The sequence below is a fragment of the Lutra lutra genome, chromosome 6 (assembly GCF_902655055.1).
Source record: "Lutra lutra chromosome 6, mLutLut1.2, whole genome shotgun sequence".
Lineage (NCBI taxonomy): Eukaryota > Metazoa > Chordata > Mammalia > Carnivora > Mustelidae > Lutra > Lutra lutra.
The window spans coordinates 79,477,316-79,495,820 of record NC_062283.1 but is presented as its reverse complement, the minus strand read 5'-3'; the positions used below and the strand labels follow the sequence as shown (position 1 = coordinate 79,495,820).

Below are 18,505 nucleotides of genomic sequence, written 5' to 3'. Positions count from 1 at the left end.
GCTTGTGACTGCATACATATATCAGTAAAGGTCAAGACAATGGAACATCTCCAAGCTAAATTATTCTCTAAAAACAGGGGATGGATCTGAGAGTATCAGGTTTTCTCTGTCACTTGAAGTCTACCAGTAAAATTCCAGCCCCTGTGCCAACTAACTACTAGAGATAATGAGAGATACGGGAATGTTATTTGAAAATATCTATCATATTTACAATTAATTTTTAATTTGAAGTAGCACATTAGCTTGGGATGGACAATTATAAGATAATTCAAGACTAACCAAGTATTTCTAACAGTGTGACATTATTTATTAGTTCTATGGAAATGATTCTATAGAAATTTTTTCTAGAGAATTTGGTATAAACTAATATAATAATATTCCTCAAATATGAAAAATGACAGCAAGAATTAACATTTACTGGTACCTTACAGTGCCAGGCACATAGTAATTATCACTTAAAATTTGTTATGATTAGCACATGTCCCATGCACTGTAATAAGAATTACCTTCACCATTTTATAATAATCATCATCACAAATTAGGTATATAAACTCAACAATATACGTTAAATATATAGATAAATGAATGAATGAATGACTGAGTGGAAAAATACAGAGGCTCAGAAAGTTTAAATAACCTGCCTAAGTTCACATGACAGAAGAATTTGAGACTTAAGGTGAGCCTTAAGAGTAGCTTTTTTGTTTTTTATTTATTTGTTTGAGAGAGATGGGAGGGGCTTGAGCAGGGAGGAGAGGGAGAATGAGGGAGGAGTAAGGAGGAGAGGGAGTAGGGAGGAAGGATAAGCAGACTCCCCACTAAACAGGGAGCCTGTTCTGGGTCTCTATCCCAGGACCCTGGGATCATGACCTGAGCTGAAGGCAGACTGTCAAGTGACTGAACCACCCAGGTGCCCCATTAAGGGTAGCTTTTGAATAGAAGAGGAAGACAGACATGCTAAGTATGGAAAACAGCAAGAAAAATAATACACAAACAGAATGAGCCCTAGATGCTTAAGGGGTAAAGAGACAATAAGTACAAGTAGGAAGGGAGTATGTGTGGTGAAGCATTAGAAAGCACATTTTGGTATAGGATGGGGACAGTGCAATTCTTTGAAGTCTAGAAGAAGAGTTTGAACATGATCCAGTGCTTGTAAGCAGAGTGACATGAGGAAATTTTTTGCCTGAAACAAGTGTAAACAGGCAGCATTAGGTAGTATGGGTATGGTGGAAAGAATCTATTTAATATAGGAGGAATTCACAATGGTCTGGATTTTGGTATTCATTACACAGAAAATAAAAGAGATAAGTCTAAGAAATATTTTGAAAGAAAAAAATGGATACAGAAGGAAACAGATTAAGCAATAAAGAAACCAATGTTTAGTAAGAAGATGTATCAAATGATGATTTCATTTAAAAATCAATATAGAATATAGTTTTTCTTCACTAAAAGGAAAAGAAAATAAAACTCGATACCAGTTGGACAAGAGAGAACATTTTCATATGGAGTTTGAGTTGATAATGTTGCTTCCAAATGTAGGCAGTCTGTTCCTATGTCAAAAGATCAGCCTAGGTAAGACACAGGTACAAATCAGCCTTGATTTTTTTTTTTTAAGTCCTGGTATGAAAAAGAAGTATGTGGGAAGAATATAAAAAGCAGACTGGATATAAGAAAGGACCCAAGTTCAAGTTCTGATTGTGAAATTTAACTTAAATAAGTCACTTACCACCTCAAACTGTTTTAAGTGGAGAAAATAGTATCTACTTCGCAGTATTTTAAGCGTACAAAGGGAAATGGTCTTGCAAATTGTAAAGCTATATAAAGATACCTTTATACAGTTAAAGTCTTGAGAACCAAAGGGTAGATATTTTAAGCTATGTATTTAAGGACTTTGGAATTGAGACTTCAGCCTTCTTCCCTTGATTGAAGATGCACGCCATACTATGCTACAGAACAAGTAATTCATTATTACAGAATTAAAAGGCCACTTGGTCTGTCTGCTTCTGAGACACAGCAAAAATAATACTGACAAGTTCTGACAAAATCTTTGAATAATCATCTTTGGGGTTTGTCTTATTGAGTAAATATAATCTTAACTAGCAAATAAAAGAGTAATTTTTGAGTTCAAAAGTTCTCATGGCATATTTACATGAGTAGAGAAGCATCTTAATATTGCTTATTCTTATTCTTTATTAGTCTTCAAACTTGACATTGCATAATACTAAATTATGAAGTGACACATTTAAGCACAGTGACTACTTGATTGAAACATGCATGATAATAAATTCTTGGGTTTTTTTATAAGACTTTTAAAGTTACTAATTACACTGAAATAAATAATACTGCCTTAGGAAATAAAACTGAAATATAGATGACTGAACAGAGTGCAAGCTCTTAGAGAAGCAGGACGAGGTACATTTTGTGTTCATAGACTATGTTTATAATATCATTATTTTATTTGTAAGGATTAATCTGAAAAAATATTTTTATCCAATTTATCCACTTTGATTGAATGAGACCTATGGATCTTGGTATTTCTTAAGGAAACTACAACTCAAGTTTGAGTACATAACGACAAGTTGTCTAATATAAATTCCAAATAAGTTGTGATTATATTTTACTTTGTTTCCCCCCCCCCTTATTTTTGCAGCCTTGTTGAGGTCTGAGCTATTCATTATAGATGTCACAGATACCACATTTCCACTTTTAAAAAGTAGGAAAAGGGTTATGTGGAAATTATCCGATTCTCTTCAATATGCCTGAACCTCCCAGACAGGAAGTATTTGTTTTATATTTGCATACTTAGCACCTTGGACAGTGTCGGGCATAAAATAGGCATTTATTTATTCTAGACCAAATGAATACATGAATGTTTTGTCCTATAGATTGCTGGAGCTACTAATCACCAGGACTTAAACAGCTTTTTATTTTGCTGTAATTATGTTGCTTGTATGCAAACTACTCTTAAATTGTTTTTATTTCATTTTTAATGCAAGATGTTACACTCAGAAAATAAAATCTCTTACACTAAAATTCATGTTAGCGTAAAAAAAATAATATATTGACCTCCTTTGTACCTACAAAACCACATATTAATGAATAAATTAGAACAAAATTAGAGCCAAAAATGCCTTTTCTAATGCAGTGTTTACTTTTATTCTCATCTTCAAGTTCACCAAGGAATTCTTTGAGGTGCAAGGGAGACCTCCATACCAACCCCTCCTCCCCAAAAAACACCGGAAGGAAAAATAATTTTCCAGTCGGATTTTAAAAATACTATTGTGGAGCAGTATAGATTAGTGTACATTGTAAAGACATATATTCTGAATTCCTTCCTTTCCTCCCTGAATTTCCTTTAATCTCCTATTTTATAAATACACTCTATGATTTCTGTTCACCATATGCACTACTATAAAGATTATGGATTCTAGCAATTGCTTCTTGAATGCACAACAGAAACGAGGATTTAATAAAGGAGAGAAGAGTGTAAACCAAGGGCAACCCCGCTGTAAACAATCTCTGTAAACCGATATTTATTAGGTTTGCACTAAATTGGTGGTGGCATCTCAAGAGTCCTTTGTCTGTGGGACGGTGGGTCTGGCAACCATTATCTACTCGGGGAAGCAACGTCTGTGACTCCGCCCGGGCTGGGGGTGGGGAGGGTGCACCGCGTGGAGGGCTGTACGAGAATTAAAGTGAGCGAACAAAGAGAACTCCCAGCAGCCGCCTGCCAGCTCCTCGCAGCTGCATCGGGAGACGTCAGTCACGCCCGGGAAGGCTGTTCGAAGACGCCTCCCAGAGAAAAGAGCTCAAGTGAATAATTGATGGAGATTGATCCTCCCAGGACAAAGCTTTGCAGAAAACCAGCGCATCCGATTTCGAGCGGTTTTGGAATCCTCTGCCAAGTACAGGATATGGGAGCGAAGCAAGGACTTGGAGCACGGCTACAGATCTTCCATCTCGGGTGTGGCTCCGGCCTTTTTGTCTTCTAGCCACCTCCCCTGTCACCCCCTCCTTCCCCGCCGCCCCCCCCCCTCCCGGCCCGTCCCCGCCTTCTTCTCTTCCCTTATGAAAGTAGCCTCTCTTTGGTTACTTCTACCCTATCCTCCCTTGCAGTCCCGCCCTCTCCCCTGCCCAGTCCGGTGAGGTCAGCTCATGAATATCAGTGCACTTCCTGAGGAGCGTCTGGCACCGCTTGGTACCTCGCATGTTCGCCGGCTTGGAGCCGCAGCTCAGCCGAGTCGCGGACCACGGGAAGTAACCGGCTCTGGGGGCCGCCGAGCCTGCACGTTAACGCCATTGTCTGGAGAAATCGAGTGGGTGTGGAACTGGGGCGAGAGGGCCCAAAGTCGTGCTCAGCCAAAAAGTCGCATATAATACTACGAAGTTAAACTTTCCTTTTAAAAGACGTAAAAATAAACCCTGAAGTCGCCGGAGGATCGTAAGGAAAACGCTGTTGATGCAACTTCGAAACATCGCGTCTGCAGAGAAGTGAGCAGTTCTTCTGGATTTCTAAAGGGATGGGGATGAGAGATGGGGTGGGTCAGTGGGCAGATAAAATTTGAGATTAAAATTGTTGGTTTGTGCCCATCCGGGGTTGCTTGGTTGGCGATTTCCACGGGGGAAGCTTTGCAGAGGCACAGCATCTTGTCACTTTGTGAGAATCACGTGACAGCATGGTACCTTTGATTGTGGGAGCCGAGTTCCTGAGCTTTCTCCTGGGTTAGAGCTGTCTGGGAGCCGAATTTAAACGTTGTCAGGGGACTCTCAGCTCCTAAGTGATTATGCCTAATTCAAAAACTAAAATAAGGTTGCATTGGCAATATAGCTTGGTTAAGTGGTCCGCATTAGTATGACCCATGCCGTTGAACTAGACCAGACATTCTAGGAGGATGTGGCTCCGAAAAACGTGTAGAAAATGAGTTGGTGGATAACTTTTTTCTCCTTAGTGACTTCTTTGTTCGCCATTATTTTTTAAACAGTTGGGGGAGATCCCAAAAGAGAAAGTCAGGGGCAGAAGGAGACTTCCAGTAATATTTCTTCATAAAATGAGGAATTGCTGCATGTTCACTAAGTTATGATATTTAAAATGGACAATAACAGGAATAATGCTAGTAAAATAACTGGCAAGCATCTCTTCTCCTAATAGGAGGATTTTTTTTTTTTTTAAAGCAGAACTTTCTGCCTAGTCATACTCCTTTCGGTGCTTTAAAGAGAGATGGTAGCTCTAAGGGAAAAGCATCAAACTGACAGTCGACCAGGTAGCTGGATCACTAGGCAGAAGAACCCAGGAGGCAATGGCTTGCTATTTTCCAGATTTTAAAAGCTAGTGATGGATTTATCTTGGAAAAAATACACAATAGAGGTTTATCTTGCCACCATGAGTAAGGATGCACCAGGTTTCTTGACTGGAGGGTCATTCTGTCTCAGAATTTGGCTCCATAGAAGGAATCCGGCACTTTAAAAGTACAACTTTACCTATGATATAAACTTTACCTGTGATATATACCATATAATAAGATGTTTAAGAATGAAAATATCTTCTATCTGGCAATTACACTTAAAACTAAAATGACTCACAAGAACTATAAATTCTGATAAATGTAGAAGTCATCACGTGTAACTTAAGACATTGTGCAGGGCTGGCAATAAACTTTTCCAAAAGTATTTTAAAAATTGTTTACCAAAGCTTAAAGAAGAATGCTTTTAGGGTTACTAATAACTAAACCTTCTAGATGATCCTGAATGCCGTTACTTTCTTAAAATGAAGTTGATTTAAAAACCACTCATTACTTTTGTCTTATTTCTAGTCTAAAAGAAAATGGGTGAATTTCTCTAACCAAGAACAACAATAAGAGTCAGACATGTCTGCGAAATGTATCCACAGCAAATTTCCTGTAGGAACCTACCTACATCATAACCCCTTTCCTTTCATTGAGAATAGTAATTAAATAAAATGTTCTCTACTAAACTAGGTTTTAAAATGCGGATTCAATAAGGAGGAAAACCAAAGTTGAAAAAGCAGGGTATTCAACTCTAGCATGTGGACTTCTTTTCCTTCTGAAGCTTCTTCCTGACTTTATCCCCTCATCTTTTTTTTTAATTCTCCCTTCCCATCAATTCCTTTCTGACCCATATCTCACCATTGCCAGAACCTGCTACTGTGAGAATTTTAGGTTCAGCTGCTTTCCGATCATCATCATTTTACTGAGATGGAGTGAGTTGGAGATGGTGCCTCCCTCAACAAAATGAAAATAGATTCTTCTGCATCCTCTTCCTAAATTCAAGGCTTCTGTTAAGTGCTTTACAAATTTCATGATTTTCTAGGGCTTCTCTTTTACGGGGAAATCACCCTTTGCTCCGTAACAATGCAGACGTGTTGTGTGCTTCCCTTCTTTTGTTTCTATCTCCGATTAGAAAGGAAGGTTGGCGGATTTGAGAAGGGAAAAGAATGATCTGGTGATGAACCATTCTCATCTCATCTGGTAGATTCTTTCTAGACCGCTATGAGTCAGCCACCGATGGGGGGCGCTGCCCCCGCCACAGCCACAGCTTCTGCAGCCACCTCTGCCACTGAGGCTCGACTGCACCCAGAGGGCAGCAGCAGAAAACTGCAGCGTGCTCAATCACCTGCCAGACTAAGGGACAATTCGGTCCGACAGACAACCGCGACCACCAGGTCCCCCGTGGGGGCCGGCACTAAACTCAATTCTGTTCGACAGCAGCAGCTGCAGCAGCAGCAGCAGCAGCAGGGCAACAAGACCGGGAGCCGCTCAGTGCCTCCGACCAGCGCCCGAGGAGGCGGAGGCGTGGCGGAGAAGGCTGCGCCCCTGGCGCCCAAAGGGGCCGCGCCGGGAACTGTCCATCTCGCGGCTGGTGCTGAAGCGGCCCCTGCGGCGACCCTGGCCCCCGTGGGCGGCAGGAGGCCTGGCCCGTCGGAGGAGCCATCCAGGGAGCTAGAGCCAGTGTCCGCTAAACTCGGGGAACCCCCTCCGCTCGGGGAAGGAGGAGGAGGGGGTGGGGAAGGAGGAGGAGCCGGCGGCGGCTCCGGGGAAAGGGAGGGGGGCGCTCCGCAGCCGCCGCCGCCGCCCAGGGGCTGGCGAGGGAAAGGCGTACGCGCTCAGCAGAGGGGCAGCAGCGGCGGGGAGGGGGCCTCCCCTTCACCATCCTCTGCGGGCAAAACCCCAGGCCCCGGCAGCAGAAACTCCGGAAGCGGTGTTGTGGGGAGCGGGAGCGGTGGCGGAGGGAGCTACTGGAAGGAAGGATGTCTGCAGTCTGAGCTCATCCAGTTCCACCTCAAGAAAGAGCGGGCGGCAGCGGCGGCAGCCGCGGCTCAGATGCACACTAAGAACGGCGGCAGCAGCAGCCGCAGCTCCCCGGTCGCTGGCGCCCCTGCCATCTGCGAGCCTCTTGCAATCCCTTCAGTCTCCCCAATGGCGGCGGCAGCGGAGGGCCCCCAGCAGAGCGCTGAGGGCAGCGCGAGTGGAGGGGGCATGCAGGCGGCGACGCCTCCTTCGTCGCAGCCGCACCCGCAGCAGCTCCAGGAGCAGGAAGAAATGCAGGAGGAGATGGAGAAACTGCGAGAGGAAAACGAGACTCTCAAGGTGAGAAGGGTGGGGGGCAACCCCGTGGGGGAGGGGAGGTGTGGGTCTCGGAGGATTAGGGCGTGTCCCGCCGAGGGTGAGAGTCTGTTAACCTGTTAGAGAGCCTTAAAAAGGGAAGGGAAGAAGAAACAAGAGGAGAGGGCTCCTAGGCCTCTTCTAGATTTAAAACGGCCTAAGATTAGTAGCCTCAGGTTTTAATTTAAATCCAAATTTGGGACTTCGTTCTCTAATTATCATGGTTTGTCCCACTTTTTCATGCAGAGAGGTAGAGTAGGAGAGTGCGAGAAGGCCCACAGAAGGCCCGTTTTTTCTAGTTTTTTCTTCATTCAGCTCTGTCACTCCTGTCTCATGAAGAGGGGGCAATAAAACTGACAATTTGGAGTTGGCATGGGGTACGTACGGTGCAGGTCCGGATGGCAGGGGGCGAGGTTAATTTTGACCCACGGCCTGTCACCGCCTCAGAACGAGATTGATGAGCTGAGGACCGAGATGGACGAGATGAGGGACACTTTCTTCGAGGAGGATGCCTGTCAACTGCAGGAAATGCGCCACGAGTTGGAGAGAGCCAACAAAAACTGCCGGATCCTGCAGTACCGCCTCCGCAAAGCCGAGCGCAAAAGGCTCCGCTACGCACAGACTGGAGAAATCGACGGGGAGCTGTTGCGCAGCCTGGAGCAGGATCTCAAGGTCTGCAGCACCGGGGCTTGGGTGGGGGGGGGCACGGGGCAGGGGCGGCAGGTGAGAGAGACCTCTTTGCGAGGAAAGGCCTTTACTGGTCATTAGCAAAGACACGGAGTTTCGCAGCACTAACCACGAAATACCAGGCTTCGGGGCAGGAGAAAGGGAAGAACAGACCACTGGGTCTGAAGGGTCTAGTGTGCGTGGAAGGCCTTGAGGAAAGCGAGGTCTGTGGGCTTTCCTGGGAGTAATGGTGACTCCTCCAGAGATGGTAGGAGGAGGGCGCCTCCCCCTACAGAAACGCGGGCGTGGTAAAGCGCAGACTCTGGCGTTGGTAGATCTGTCCTCCAGAGGCTGTCTTCCGAGCGAAGGCCAGGTGAAATCAGGCAGTCAAGAGCAGCGCGATGAAGACTCCTGAAGGGAGAGGAATTGAAGACCAGAACAGGAACAGCGTTGGAAAGATATTAGAGTTAGGGTTTCTCGCTGCAAGTCACCCTAACCTCCTTTCAGGACTCCTTCCTTTCTGTACTTTGCTAACTCCATGAAAGAAAATCTGCCCAAATTACCACCCCTTGTGGAGAAGTAAAGAGCGAGTGCAGTAAATGAAAGAACCTCACTCTTAATGTGAAGCTGTTCCTTTAGAATTGCCCCCAGTGTGGAAATTTTAACCTTGAAATACGTTTTTTAAGTAGGTGTGGCCTGTTCGGTTCAGTTTGACTGTAGGCAGATTCACTGACAATGCAAACCAATGTTACCTTCATAACCTTGGACAACCAAACATAATTTTAATTATTTTAACTTCCTCAAGATATGAAAATCAAGTGTCATTATCCTATATTTGTTTTAAAGAAAGCTGTGAGAAAACACTTAATGGAAGTCATTGTATTATTTTTTTTTCTTTTCCTAACATTTGTTGAGTGCTCACAATGCACCAGGCACTGTGGCAAGCATTCTTATATATAACAGTGAATTATCTCTCTAAATGTTAGCAGAAGACAAAAAAAAAAAAAAAAAAAAGGGAGGGGGACCTATGAGGTTGGAATTATTACTAACATCATATTGTATGGAAGCTGAACCTTTTCAAAGCTAAAGTGCCCAGCCGCCAGGCCTGGGAATTGGCTAATAGGTGGCCAGGCTGTCTCCCCACCCAGTAGAAAACCACAGTCTATGTCCTGAGCCACTATATAATACCACGCCAAAGCAAAGGCAAAAATGTACACTGTAGTTAAAACAAAACAAAACTTAATCTCAAGGACCAATATATTTCCTAGGATTTCATATTTCATAGGATCAGAATTCAATCCTCACACTTCACCTGTGAAAACTTTGTTTTCTAGTCTTGAAAATGAGTAATAACAGAAATATATAATGTTGTTGTAGAATCAGAGGAGATACGTGACATTTCTCTACGCATGATGAATCACAGTTGAACATCTATTACGTGGTGTAGTGTAGAGGTTTAGGGAACAGAGTGAAGAGCCAGACTACCTGACCACTTGTTAGCTGTGTGACCTTGAGCATATTATTTCACATCTCTGAGTCTCCATTTCCTCATTTGTAAAGTAGGAATAGTAATAGTCCCTATATCATGGGATTGTTGTGATGGTTAAATAATTTATATATGTGAATGACTTACATATAAAGCATACTGGTATATGGCAGAAACAATTTGCATATCAACTCTTATTAGTTTTATTTATTTATTTATTTATTTATGGCTCTTAGTAGTTTTAATGTGAATGTAACTTTAGCTCACTATTTTATTGTCTTTAATTATATATTATTGTTAAAACACTTTAACTTAGGTTGCAAAGGATGTATCTGTCAGACTTCACCATGAATTGGAAAATGTGGAAGAAAAGCGAACAACAACAGAAGATGAAAATGAAAAACTGAGGCAACAGCTTATAGAAGTTGAGATCGCAAAGCAAGCTTTACAGAATGAACTGGAAAAAATGAAGGAGGTTAGTATTTGATTATCTTATGTTCTGCTACATATACATTTAGGTCTTTAGAAAAGAATCCCCAAGACAAATATGACTGCTAAAATACTTCCATCTTTTAATGATTATAGATCAGTTTGTTGTTCTCACCCAATATACTAACAGATGCATGACTTCATACTAAATTAATAAGTAGCAAAGAAAAACTGACCTCAGCCCTACCTCTAACTTGATATATATGAGCTCTGACTGAGGTTCCATTCTGTCCTCTAAGTTCATGTTAAAGAGGGGCATCTGGGTGGAGCAGTCGGTTGAGCTCCTGACTCTTGGTTTAGGCTCTGGTCATGATCTCAGGGTTGTGAGATTGAGCCCTGTATGAGGCTCTGCACTCAGCCCGGACTCTGCCTGGGTTTCTCCCTCTCCCTCTCTCCCTACCCACCCCCAAATAAATAAATAAATCTTTTAAAAAAATAAATAAATTTATGCTAAAAAAATTACACAACTATGCAAGCACAAAGGATGTCCAAGATTACGAAGGACTAAGTCTTGCGTTGAGAAGAAAAAATAGTCCTCTGATTACTACTGAGTTCATAGAACTACAGACTTTTAGGATGAAAATGCCATAAAAATCATTTAATTGAATCGAATTGAATCATTGCTTGAATCCTCCTTATGACAAAACCCCCAAATGATCAGATGCTTAGAACATTACCAGTGACTGACCTTTAAGTTCATTTGCATTAGCCAATTCTGTCACAACCTAGCTCTGTTTAAAGGTTTTCTTTGTTTTGAGTTGAAATCTATGTCATTGTAATTGAAATTGACCAATTCATCTTAGTTCTTACCCTTTAGGGTAGAAGGAAGAGTCAAGAGTCCTCTTCCACATCAGGTATTTGAAGTTTCTATTTCCCCTAAATTTTCTCAAAGAACAAAATTAATATCAAAGAAAATAATTGGAGGAGAAAAGAAACAGAAAGGATTTATCAAGAAGTGATTAGCTTTGTTATGGAGAGAGTGGTTGGGTTATGAACATCGGGAAGGCATGTGCTATGGTGAATGCTGTGAAGTGTGTAAACCTGATGATTCACAGACCTGTATCCCTGGGGCAAGTAATACACTATATGTTAATAAAAATAATTAATAAAAATAAATAAAGAAAGAAGTAATTAGCTTTTTGATAAGTAGCAACTGAATTAAAATAATCATCTTTGAAAACTGCCTGAGAGTATATGTGCAACTTACGAAAATTATTATTGAGAATTAGCAAATGCACAAATCGTCCTCTGGACATTGTCCCCTGCTTAAATATGCAGAATTTAAATGAAAATCCTAACCTTTCCATGGACTAACTGAATTATTGCACCTTGCATTGCTTTGCTTATCTCAAAATGGTATAAAAATATATTTACAATGTAACAGTGAAAAAAGTATCAAGTCTGGTTAGGAATATGTGTCAGGAATTTGTATGTAATAGTTTCAGTGGGGTAAACTATTTTGTGATCTAAGTTTCTATTTATTATTATATTATCCTGATTTTAAACATTTTTTAACATGACAAATTAGGGCAAAACCATTTTCATGATCTGTAATTCCTGGCTAATAACTAAGGATGGCTGTGTGCTACAGGAGGAAAACATGGAAACTGGGAGCCATGTGACCATCTTTACCATGTAACTAACTGTGTGACTTAAAAAGCTTCACACTTGCCTCAGTTTATTCAGTTGTAAAATGTTGTCTTAATGATTCTCAGCATCTCCTGCAGCTATCATGACTTTTATCATGAAGTCCAGGACATTATCTTTAAAGAGTAGCATAGATTTTTTTTTCCTAAAGTTAAGAGAATAACTATGAAATTATGTGAAGTATATGCTTCTTAAACAATAATGTACAGTTGAAATTAAAAAATGAAAAAAATTAATTTCCAGGAAAAACAAGGAAATAGGCAGCTTTACTAGTTTGATAGGGCAGCTGTATCTAAGTACTGCCAACTGGGTAGTGTAAATAATAGACATTTATTTTCTCACAGTTCTGGAAGCTGGGAGTCCAAAGTCAAGGTGTAGTCAGGGGTTACTCTCTAGGAGAGCAGGATCTGTTCCAGGCCTCTCTCCTTGGCTTGTGGATGGTTGTCTTCATGTTTATACTGCATTCTCCCTATAAATGCCTATGTCCAAATTTCCTCTTTTATAGACATCAGTTGTTGTAGATTAGGACCTATCTAATTGTAGGTCGTACATTGTAGATTGACTGCTTCTGTAAAGACCCTATCTCCAAAAAAGGTCACATTTGTAGTACTCTGGGTTATGAATTCAGCATGTGAATTGAGGGGACCCAATTCATTCTATAACCATAGCAATTAAACACCTTCTTATAAGCAAGTAAAGAGAAAGTTCATTGTCAGTTCCATTAGGCTCCATTCCATGTTCATACCGCACTTGCCTTCTCCCATATTCCTTGTTTATACAATTAAGAACATTCAAGTCAAAACAAACTTCATTTGATGACCAGGAATGAAAGAGAAATACTTTGTGATTTGGTATCATGTGAATGTTTTTTAAGTGAATATCTGAAAGTTGGATTTAAGAATGGCATAAGAGCTTCCTGATTCCATTCTGTGTCCAGAAAAGGGGAAAATGCCTGTAGACTGTCCATTAGCCAGATAGATGGGACCTCTGCCATTGTAAAATAAAAGCCAGAATAGTCTGGCGACCAGGAAGGAGGGCTAGAACCTGAGAATGCCCTCAGGAGAATCACTGTAGAGATGTGTTTTGTTGATTCTGTTACCTAAACTCTTCCCTTAACTTTGTCAGTAAGGGCTCTGACTCTGATTTGGGAAAACATTCTTGTAGCATCAAACAATGTGGGTATATGTTCATGCCAAAAAGGAAATTCACATTCTCCTTGGAGTTCTTTTTTTTTTAAATTTATTTGTTTATTTCTTTAAAGATTTTATTTATTGATTTGACAGAGAGAGAGATCACAAGTAGACAGAGAGGCAGGCAGAGAGAGAGAGGGAGAGAGAGGGAAGCAGGCTCCCCGCTGAGCAGAGAGCCCGATGCGGGACTCGATCCCAGGACCCTGAGATCACAACCTGAGCCGAAGGCAGCGGCTTAACCCACTGAGCCACCCAGGCGCCCTCTCCTTGGAGTTCTAAAAGCCAAACTCCAGTCCCTGATTAGAGACTACAACAACAATAACAAAAAGTGGAGGGAATTTAGGAGCATGTATTCAGTATATTAGCTTTTAAAGTAACCTTTGATTAAAAAGATGGGCTCTACAATAGTATTCCCAGTTTGAGAAAGTGAGTGGCAGTGAAGAAAGGAAATAGAAATAAAGAGGAAGAACGGGAGAGTAGAAGACAAAGATCTGGGGGATTCTAAATGCAATAAAGGAAAAATGAAATATATTCTCACAGGAAAGTTCTGAAATCATTCATTTGAGGTTAACCTTCATAGTGCTCAGAAAAGAGTCAAGAATAGAAAGGGTAGTGTAAAAATATATTTGGAAATCAGAAATGTTTCATTAAAATGAGATTCTTGTAATAACTTTGTTATCTTCCTAGAAGATCAGTATTAAAACTTAGTTGCAACATAAGTGTCTCACTGTGTGGGGTAGGAGCTGTGAGTTTGAAGCAAGAGTTGGCCTCGTGTGACTGTGACAGTTTCAGATAATCATCTGTTTACTTGGTTGTAAAATGAAAACCTATTCAAGCATCTCCTTTTGATTATATATTCATTCCCATTTCAAATATCTATTAATTACAATGTTTGCAATGGCATGGCTTCATAGATCCTGTTCAATAAATGTATGTTGAGGGGCTCCTAGGTGGCTCAATTGGTTGAGCATCTGGCTCTTGATCTCAGTTCAGGTCTTGATCTCAGGATCCTGAGTTAAAGCCCCTACTTAAAAAAAAAAAAAAAAAAAAGTATGTTGAAAGGTTTGTTGCATTTGCTGGTGAACCATATCGATGGCAACTAAGTCTCCAACCATGTACACTACCAGTTTAACGAGGTCCTGGGGCTCTAGGCTGAACTTTGAGAGATCTGTGTGAGAGGTGAGCAGTTTATATATGTTTAAATATCTCCGTGGAAGTTCTTTACCGACACAGGTATTAGAGTTGTTTACTTCTCCAGCTTCTTTCTCTAACCTACCTTAAAAAGGAATTTGAAACAGTTCTCAATAAATCATAACCCTTGAACTAAGGGTTTAAAATTTTGGTCAAGTAAGAATTCTGGAGAGAGGAAAGAAAACTTAATCCAAGGGATGTGTGTGAAACAGCTTTGAGCTCAGTAGCAGTCGAGGAAGGGAGAGAAAAATTCAGAGAAGTTGCTTCCTAACTGTGGCTGGATATGGAGGCAATGTCAAGCTTTATAGGAGGCCTTCAGAGCAACCATGAAGAAAATTAATCCTAGTACAGGAAAATGTTCACAATTATAAACAGACAACCAGTAGATGGCTCACATGACAACCGGTGGATGGCTGAGCCTTCATAACCACTGTCAGTTCTCATCTATCCAGTCTATAAATTAAGAATTACCCTTTTGCAGAAAAGAACATCTAGACATTTTGTCATTAGTTGTGAATTTGAGTGTGGTTTATTAGAAAGTTCACATGTCATGGCATCTAGAAACTAACTTTGAGCAAATAACTTGAAATGTATCGTCTTTATTCATAAATGTAGAAGTTAAACTAAATACTCTCCAAGTTTCCATAAAAATGTCATTTTCTACTTTGTTATTCATCTCTATTCTCCTTGAAAGCTTTATTTATAATCAAGCATGCCAGTCTGTTTCACTACTATTATTTTTATTATTGTAATTATCTTTTCCCTTATTCAATCAACAGATATTTATTGAATACTATTTATTGCCTACTGTAATATGGGCATATAGACACCCCGCCCCCAGAGCATACAAAGACACAGATGTCAGGATGTTGTGTTAAACTCAGAGTTTGTCCTAAATGAGTGAAGTCATCAGCTAAACATCCAAACATTTTAATTTTGCTATTATTGAAATGATATGACTTCTGAGATTTTCTGAAGGTTCATGTCTTTATGTTTCCAAGAGTACAATAAAAATCTCTTTGAGGTCACTAGGCTTTTGTGTGTGTGTGACAGAGAAAAACCTCACGTAGAACTGACCCCCATTAAACAACCAGTCTTTTCCTTAAGGGACTCTGTTGGGTGTAACTGTGACCCAGCTAGTCCCTGTGGTGACTTTAGGTTTTGGGGCAATAATTCGTAACATTATTCTCTCCCACTCCCCTCTACCCTTGACTTCCTGAGAAGGGGCCACTTTTAGTGGTGCAGAAAATAGCATCTCTCTGCCTCAACATCTTCCTCAGAGCTAAAAACCAAAAACTTTGATCTGATTTAGCAAAGTTTGTTTGATTTAGCAAACATTTTATTGAGTATATATATATATTTTTATATATAGTGTATATAAGAAGATAACAGTTAGTGTAACCATGAGGGTATTCCCTGACCTCAAGTTAATTACTTTCTGATAGAAAAGACAGCCTTGTGGGGCACCTGGGTGGCTCATTGGGTTAAGCCTCTGCATTCGGCTCAGGTCATGATCCCAGGGTCCTGGGATTGAGCCCCGCTTCGGGCTCTCTGCTCAGTGGGGAGCCTGCTTCCTCCTGTCTATCTCTGCCTACTTCTGATCTCTGTCAAATAAATAAATAAATAAAATCTTTTTTAAAAAAAGAAAAGACAGCCTTGTAGAAGTTGCACTTTGACAATATTTACACATGTGTGTTACTATACTGAATGCTTTGATGTTCATTATCTCAGAATGGAAAATTTACGAGGATGAGGCTGACACCGGCTTTGATCACTGTAGTACCCTTAACATCCAGGTCACTGCCTGGCATTTAATCAATTAGACCATATTGTTCTGTAATATAATAACAACCATTATTCCATTCTTAATTTGTATATATCTTTTTTCCACACTAGACCATAAACCCTCTGGGAGTAAGAACTGAATCGTGTCTTACTCAGCATCATGCCCACAACAATCAGAAATTGTTGACACAAAGGCCACAAAGAATAAATAATTTTGAGTGAGAGAAATATGTGGAAAGTAGGAGAGGTATTTCAGACCCTATTTTGTATAGAACAAGAAATAGGATTCAGAAACAGGACTCTTTCCATGGGGCCTGAGTATAATAGAAACAAGATAGGAGGAAATCCAGGCTCACCCTGCTTCCAGAATTAGAGATCTCTTGAGACTTTGCTATCTCCTAGAAACTCCTAGTCCTCTACCTTGTTTCTTTCAAACCCGTTATTCCCCAGAAACAACAAGCCTTTCCTGGAATAAGGTCTCATAGTCTTGGGATGGGAAATGACAAGAGCTCAAAAACAAGAGGAAAACTCTGACACCCTACATGTCAGTTCTGTGTTTGACTTCTATATCCTTTGGTGAAACAATGCAGAATGCAGGTTTAGAGAACGAGAGAAGACTGCAGACTGCAGATCTTGTCACTCCCAAAGACTATTCAACTATTTGCTTTAAATCTCTGATGTTTGAGAGAGTCAGCTCAGCAGTTAATTTGCCTGGACAGACAAGGGAAATTACCCCAGGGCTGCCGCTGCTCAGTGGCTACAAGCACTGAGTGCTAATTATAAACCAATCTCTGTGCCAGATACTTCATGTATAATGATGTTGTTAATAGTTTCGTTTTGGGGGCACCTGGGTGGCTCAATCAGTTGAGCATCCAACTCTTGGTTTCAGCTCATGGGTCGTGGGATCAAGCTCTGCCTCTGATTCCATGCTCAGCGGGGAGTCTGCTGGAGATTTTCTCCCTCCACTCCTTTCCCCATTCTCTCTCTCAGATAAATAAATCTTTTTTTAAAAGTAGTTTCATTTTAGAGGTAAACACTCAAGGCTTAGCAAAGTTAATATCACTCGTAAGCTGGCAGGGTCCACACTGGTCCGCCTGCCTCCAAGCCCATAGTCTCCACTGGCCAATGCTACCCAGCCACACTGTTGGGACACAGGGTGCCCCTTCCACAAGCACCTCTATCTTCTTCCAGACCACAAGTGACCTGCCATCTTTAGGGACCTTAATTCTCTTAGACTCTCCTAAGTTTGGCACCTCTAGCAAACATTTAGAAAACGCACTAACATTGAGAGAATACTTCCAAGGTGTCCAAAGGAAAATTATGTTTTCTCCCACAGAAGGGAAACCCTTACAGGGAAAAAAAAAAAAAAAAAGAAAAGACTAGAAAAGAAAAGGGAGGGGAAGGGAGAAGAAAGGAAGAAAGAAAGGAAGAACGAAAGAAAGAAAGAAAGAAAGAAAGAAAGAAAGAAAGAAAGAAAGAAAGAAAGAAAGGAAGGAAGGAAGAAAGAAAGTGAAGGAGGGAGGGAGGGAAAAGGAAGAAGGAAAGGAAAGGAAAGAAGGAAGGAAAGGAAAGGAAAGGGAAGGAAAGGAAAGGAAAGGAAGAAAGAAACTGGGAACATAGGGCTAAACAACATGTTTTGCAGTCTGTTGATACCATCTCTTCTTTTTACAGATTTCATACCTGTGTTATTTCAGATAAATCACTAATAGACTTAATTGCCTCTTAAAGGAAAATAACTATTTTCCCTCTTCAATCTATTCTCAAGGACAGCAGAAGAGAATATATGTGGCATGCCTTATAAGCCCTAAGGTGGTGCAGACATCAGATGCTCTTGTCATTATCACATAGTTTTAGATTCTCTGATTAAGACTTAACTCTTAGAAAGAATGTTTGAGTCCATGAGAATGAAATTTGAGATGTAGCCAGGACTCCAACTCTTCTACACAGGCTTTGAAACACTTCTGCTTTATCTTTCCCCATGAGTGTCCACGACCACGAAGTTCTTCTTTATAGGTCCCTTCACTATAAAGCCATTCTAACTTCTTCCACGTGTCCTGTTCCCTCTATCCATGAGGCATGTTATGAGACCCGACCACTTCACCATCCAGCACTTCACCTTGGCAGAGGTTTGAAGGGACATGCAGACACTGCAGCTAGATTGTCTGTCCCCACACTCCCCAACAGGGCTGACCGCTGATTTGTCTGGGTGAATGTCTCTCCTACCTCTGCTGCTCTATAAATATTTTTCTTAAAGAGAAACATCTTAGCAGAGAGAGAAGGGCTATTGTATTCAAGTACAAGACACTTTAGATTGTTTTGTTCCTTTTAGTGACTCCAAAGATAACTCTGTGCTCTCCAAATTTAGGAACCATATTTCTATTTAATTCACAGAAAGACATATATACAAAAACTGTAAATGCTTTTAAATGCTTGGG

The 18,505-nt window shown here is 40.9% G+C and overlaps 1 protein-coding gene across 5 annotated transcripts in view; it reads left to right on the top strand.

Annotated features, from left to right (window-relative positions):
- Positions 1 to 3,763: 3,763 nt before the first annotated feature.
- The window catches only part of SOGA3 (SOGA family member 3), a 45,667-nt gene continuing 30,925 nt past the window's right edge, over positions 3,764 to 18,505 (top strand). For 2 of the 5 annotated variants that reach the window (XM_047733234.1, XM_047733232.1), the window contains exons 1-4: positions 3,764 to 4,488; positions 6,487 to 7,601; positions 8,064 to 8,288; positions 10,085 to 10,243. In XM_047733234.1, the coding sequence (XP_047589190.1) occupies positions 6,504 to 7,601; positions 8,064 to 8,288; positions 10,085 to 10,243 (1,482 nt within the window). In that variant the 5' untranslated portion in view covers positions 3,764 to 4,488; positions 6,487 to 6,503. The remainder of the gene's footprint in view (positions 4,489 to 6,486; positions 7,602 to 8,063; positions 8,289 to 10,084; positions 10,244 to 18,505) is intronic. The other 3 variants (XM_047733236.1, XM_047733235.1, XM_047733231.1) reach the window with 2 other exon arrangements.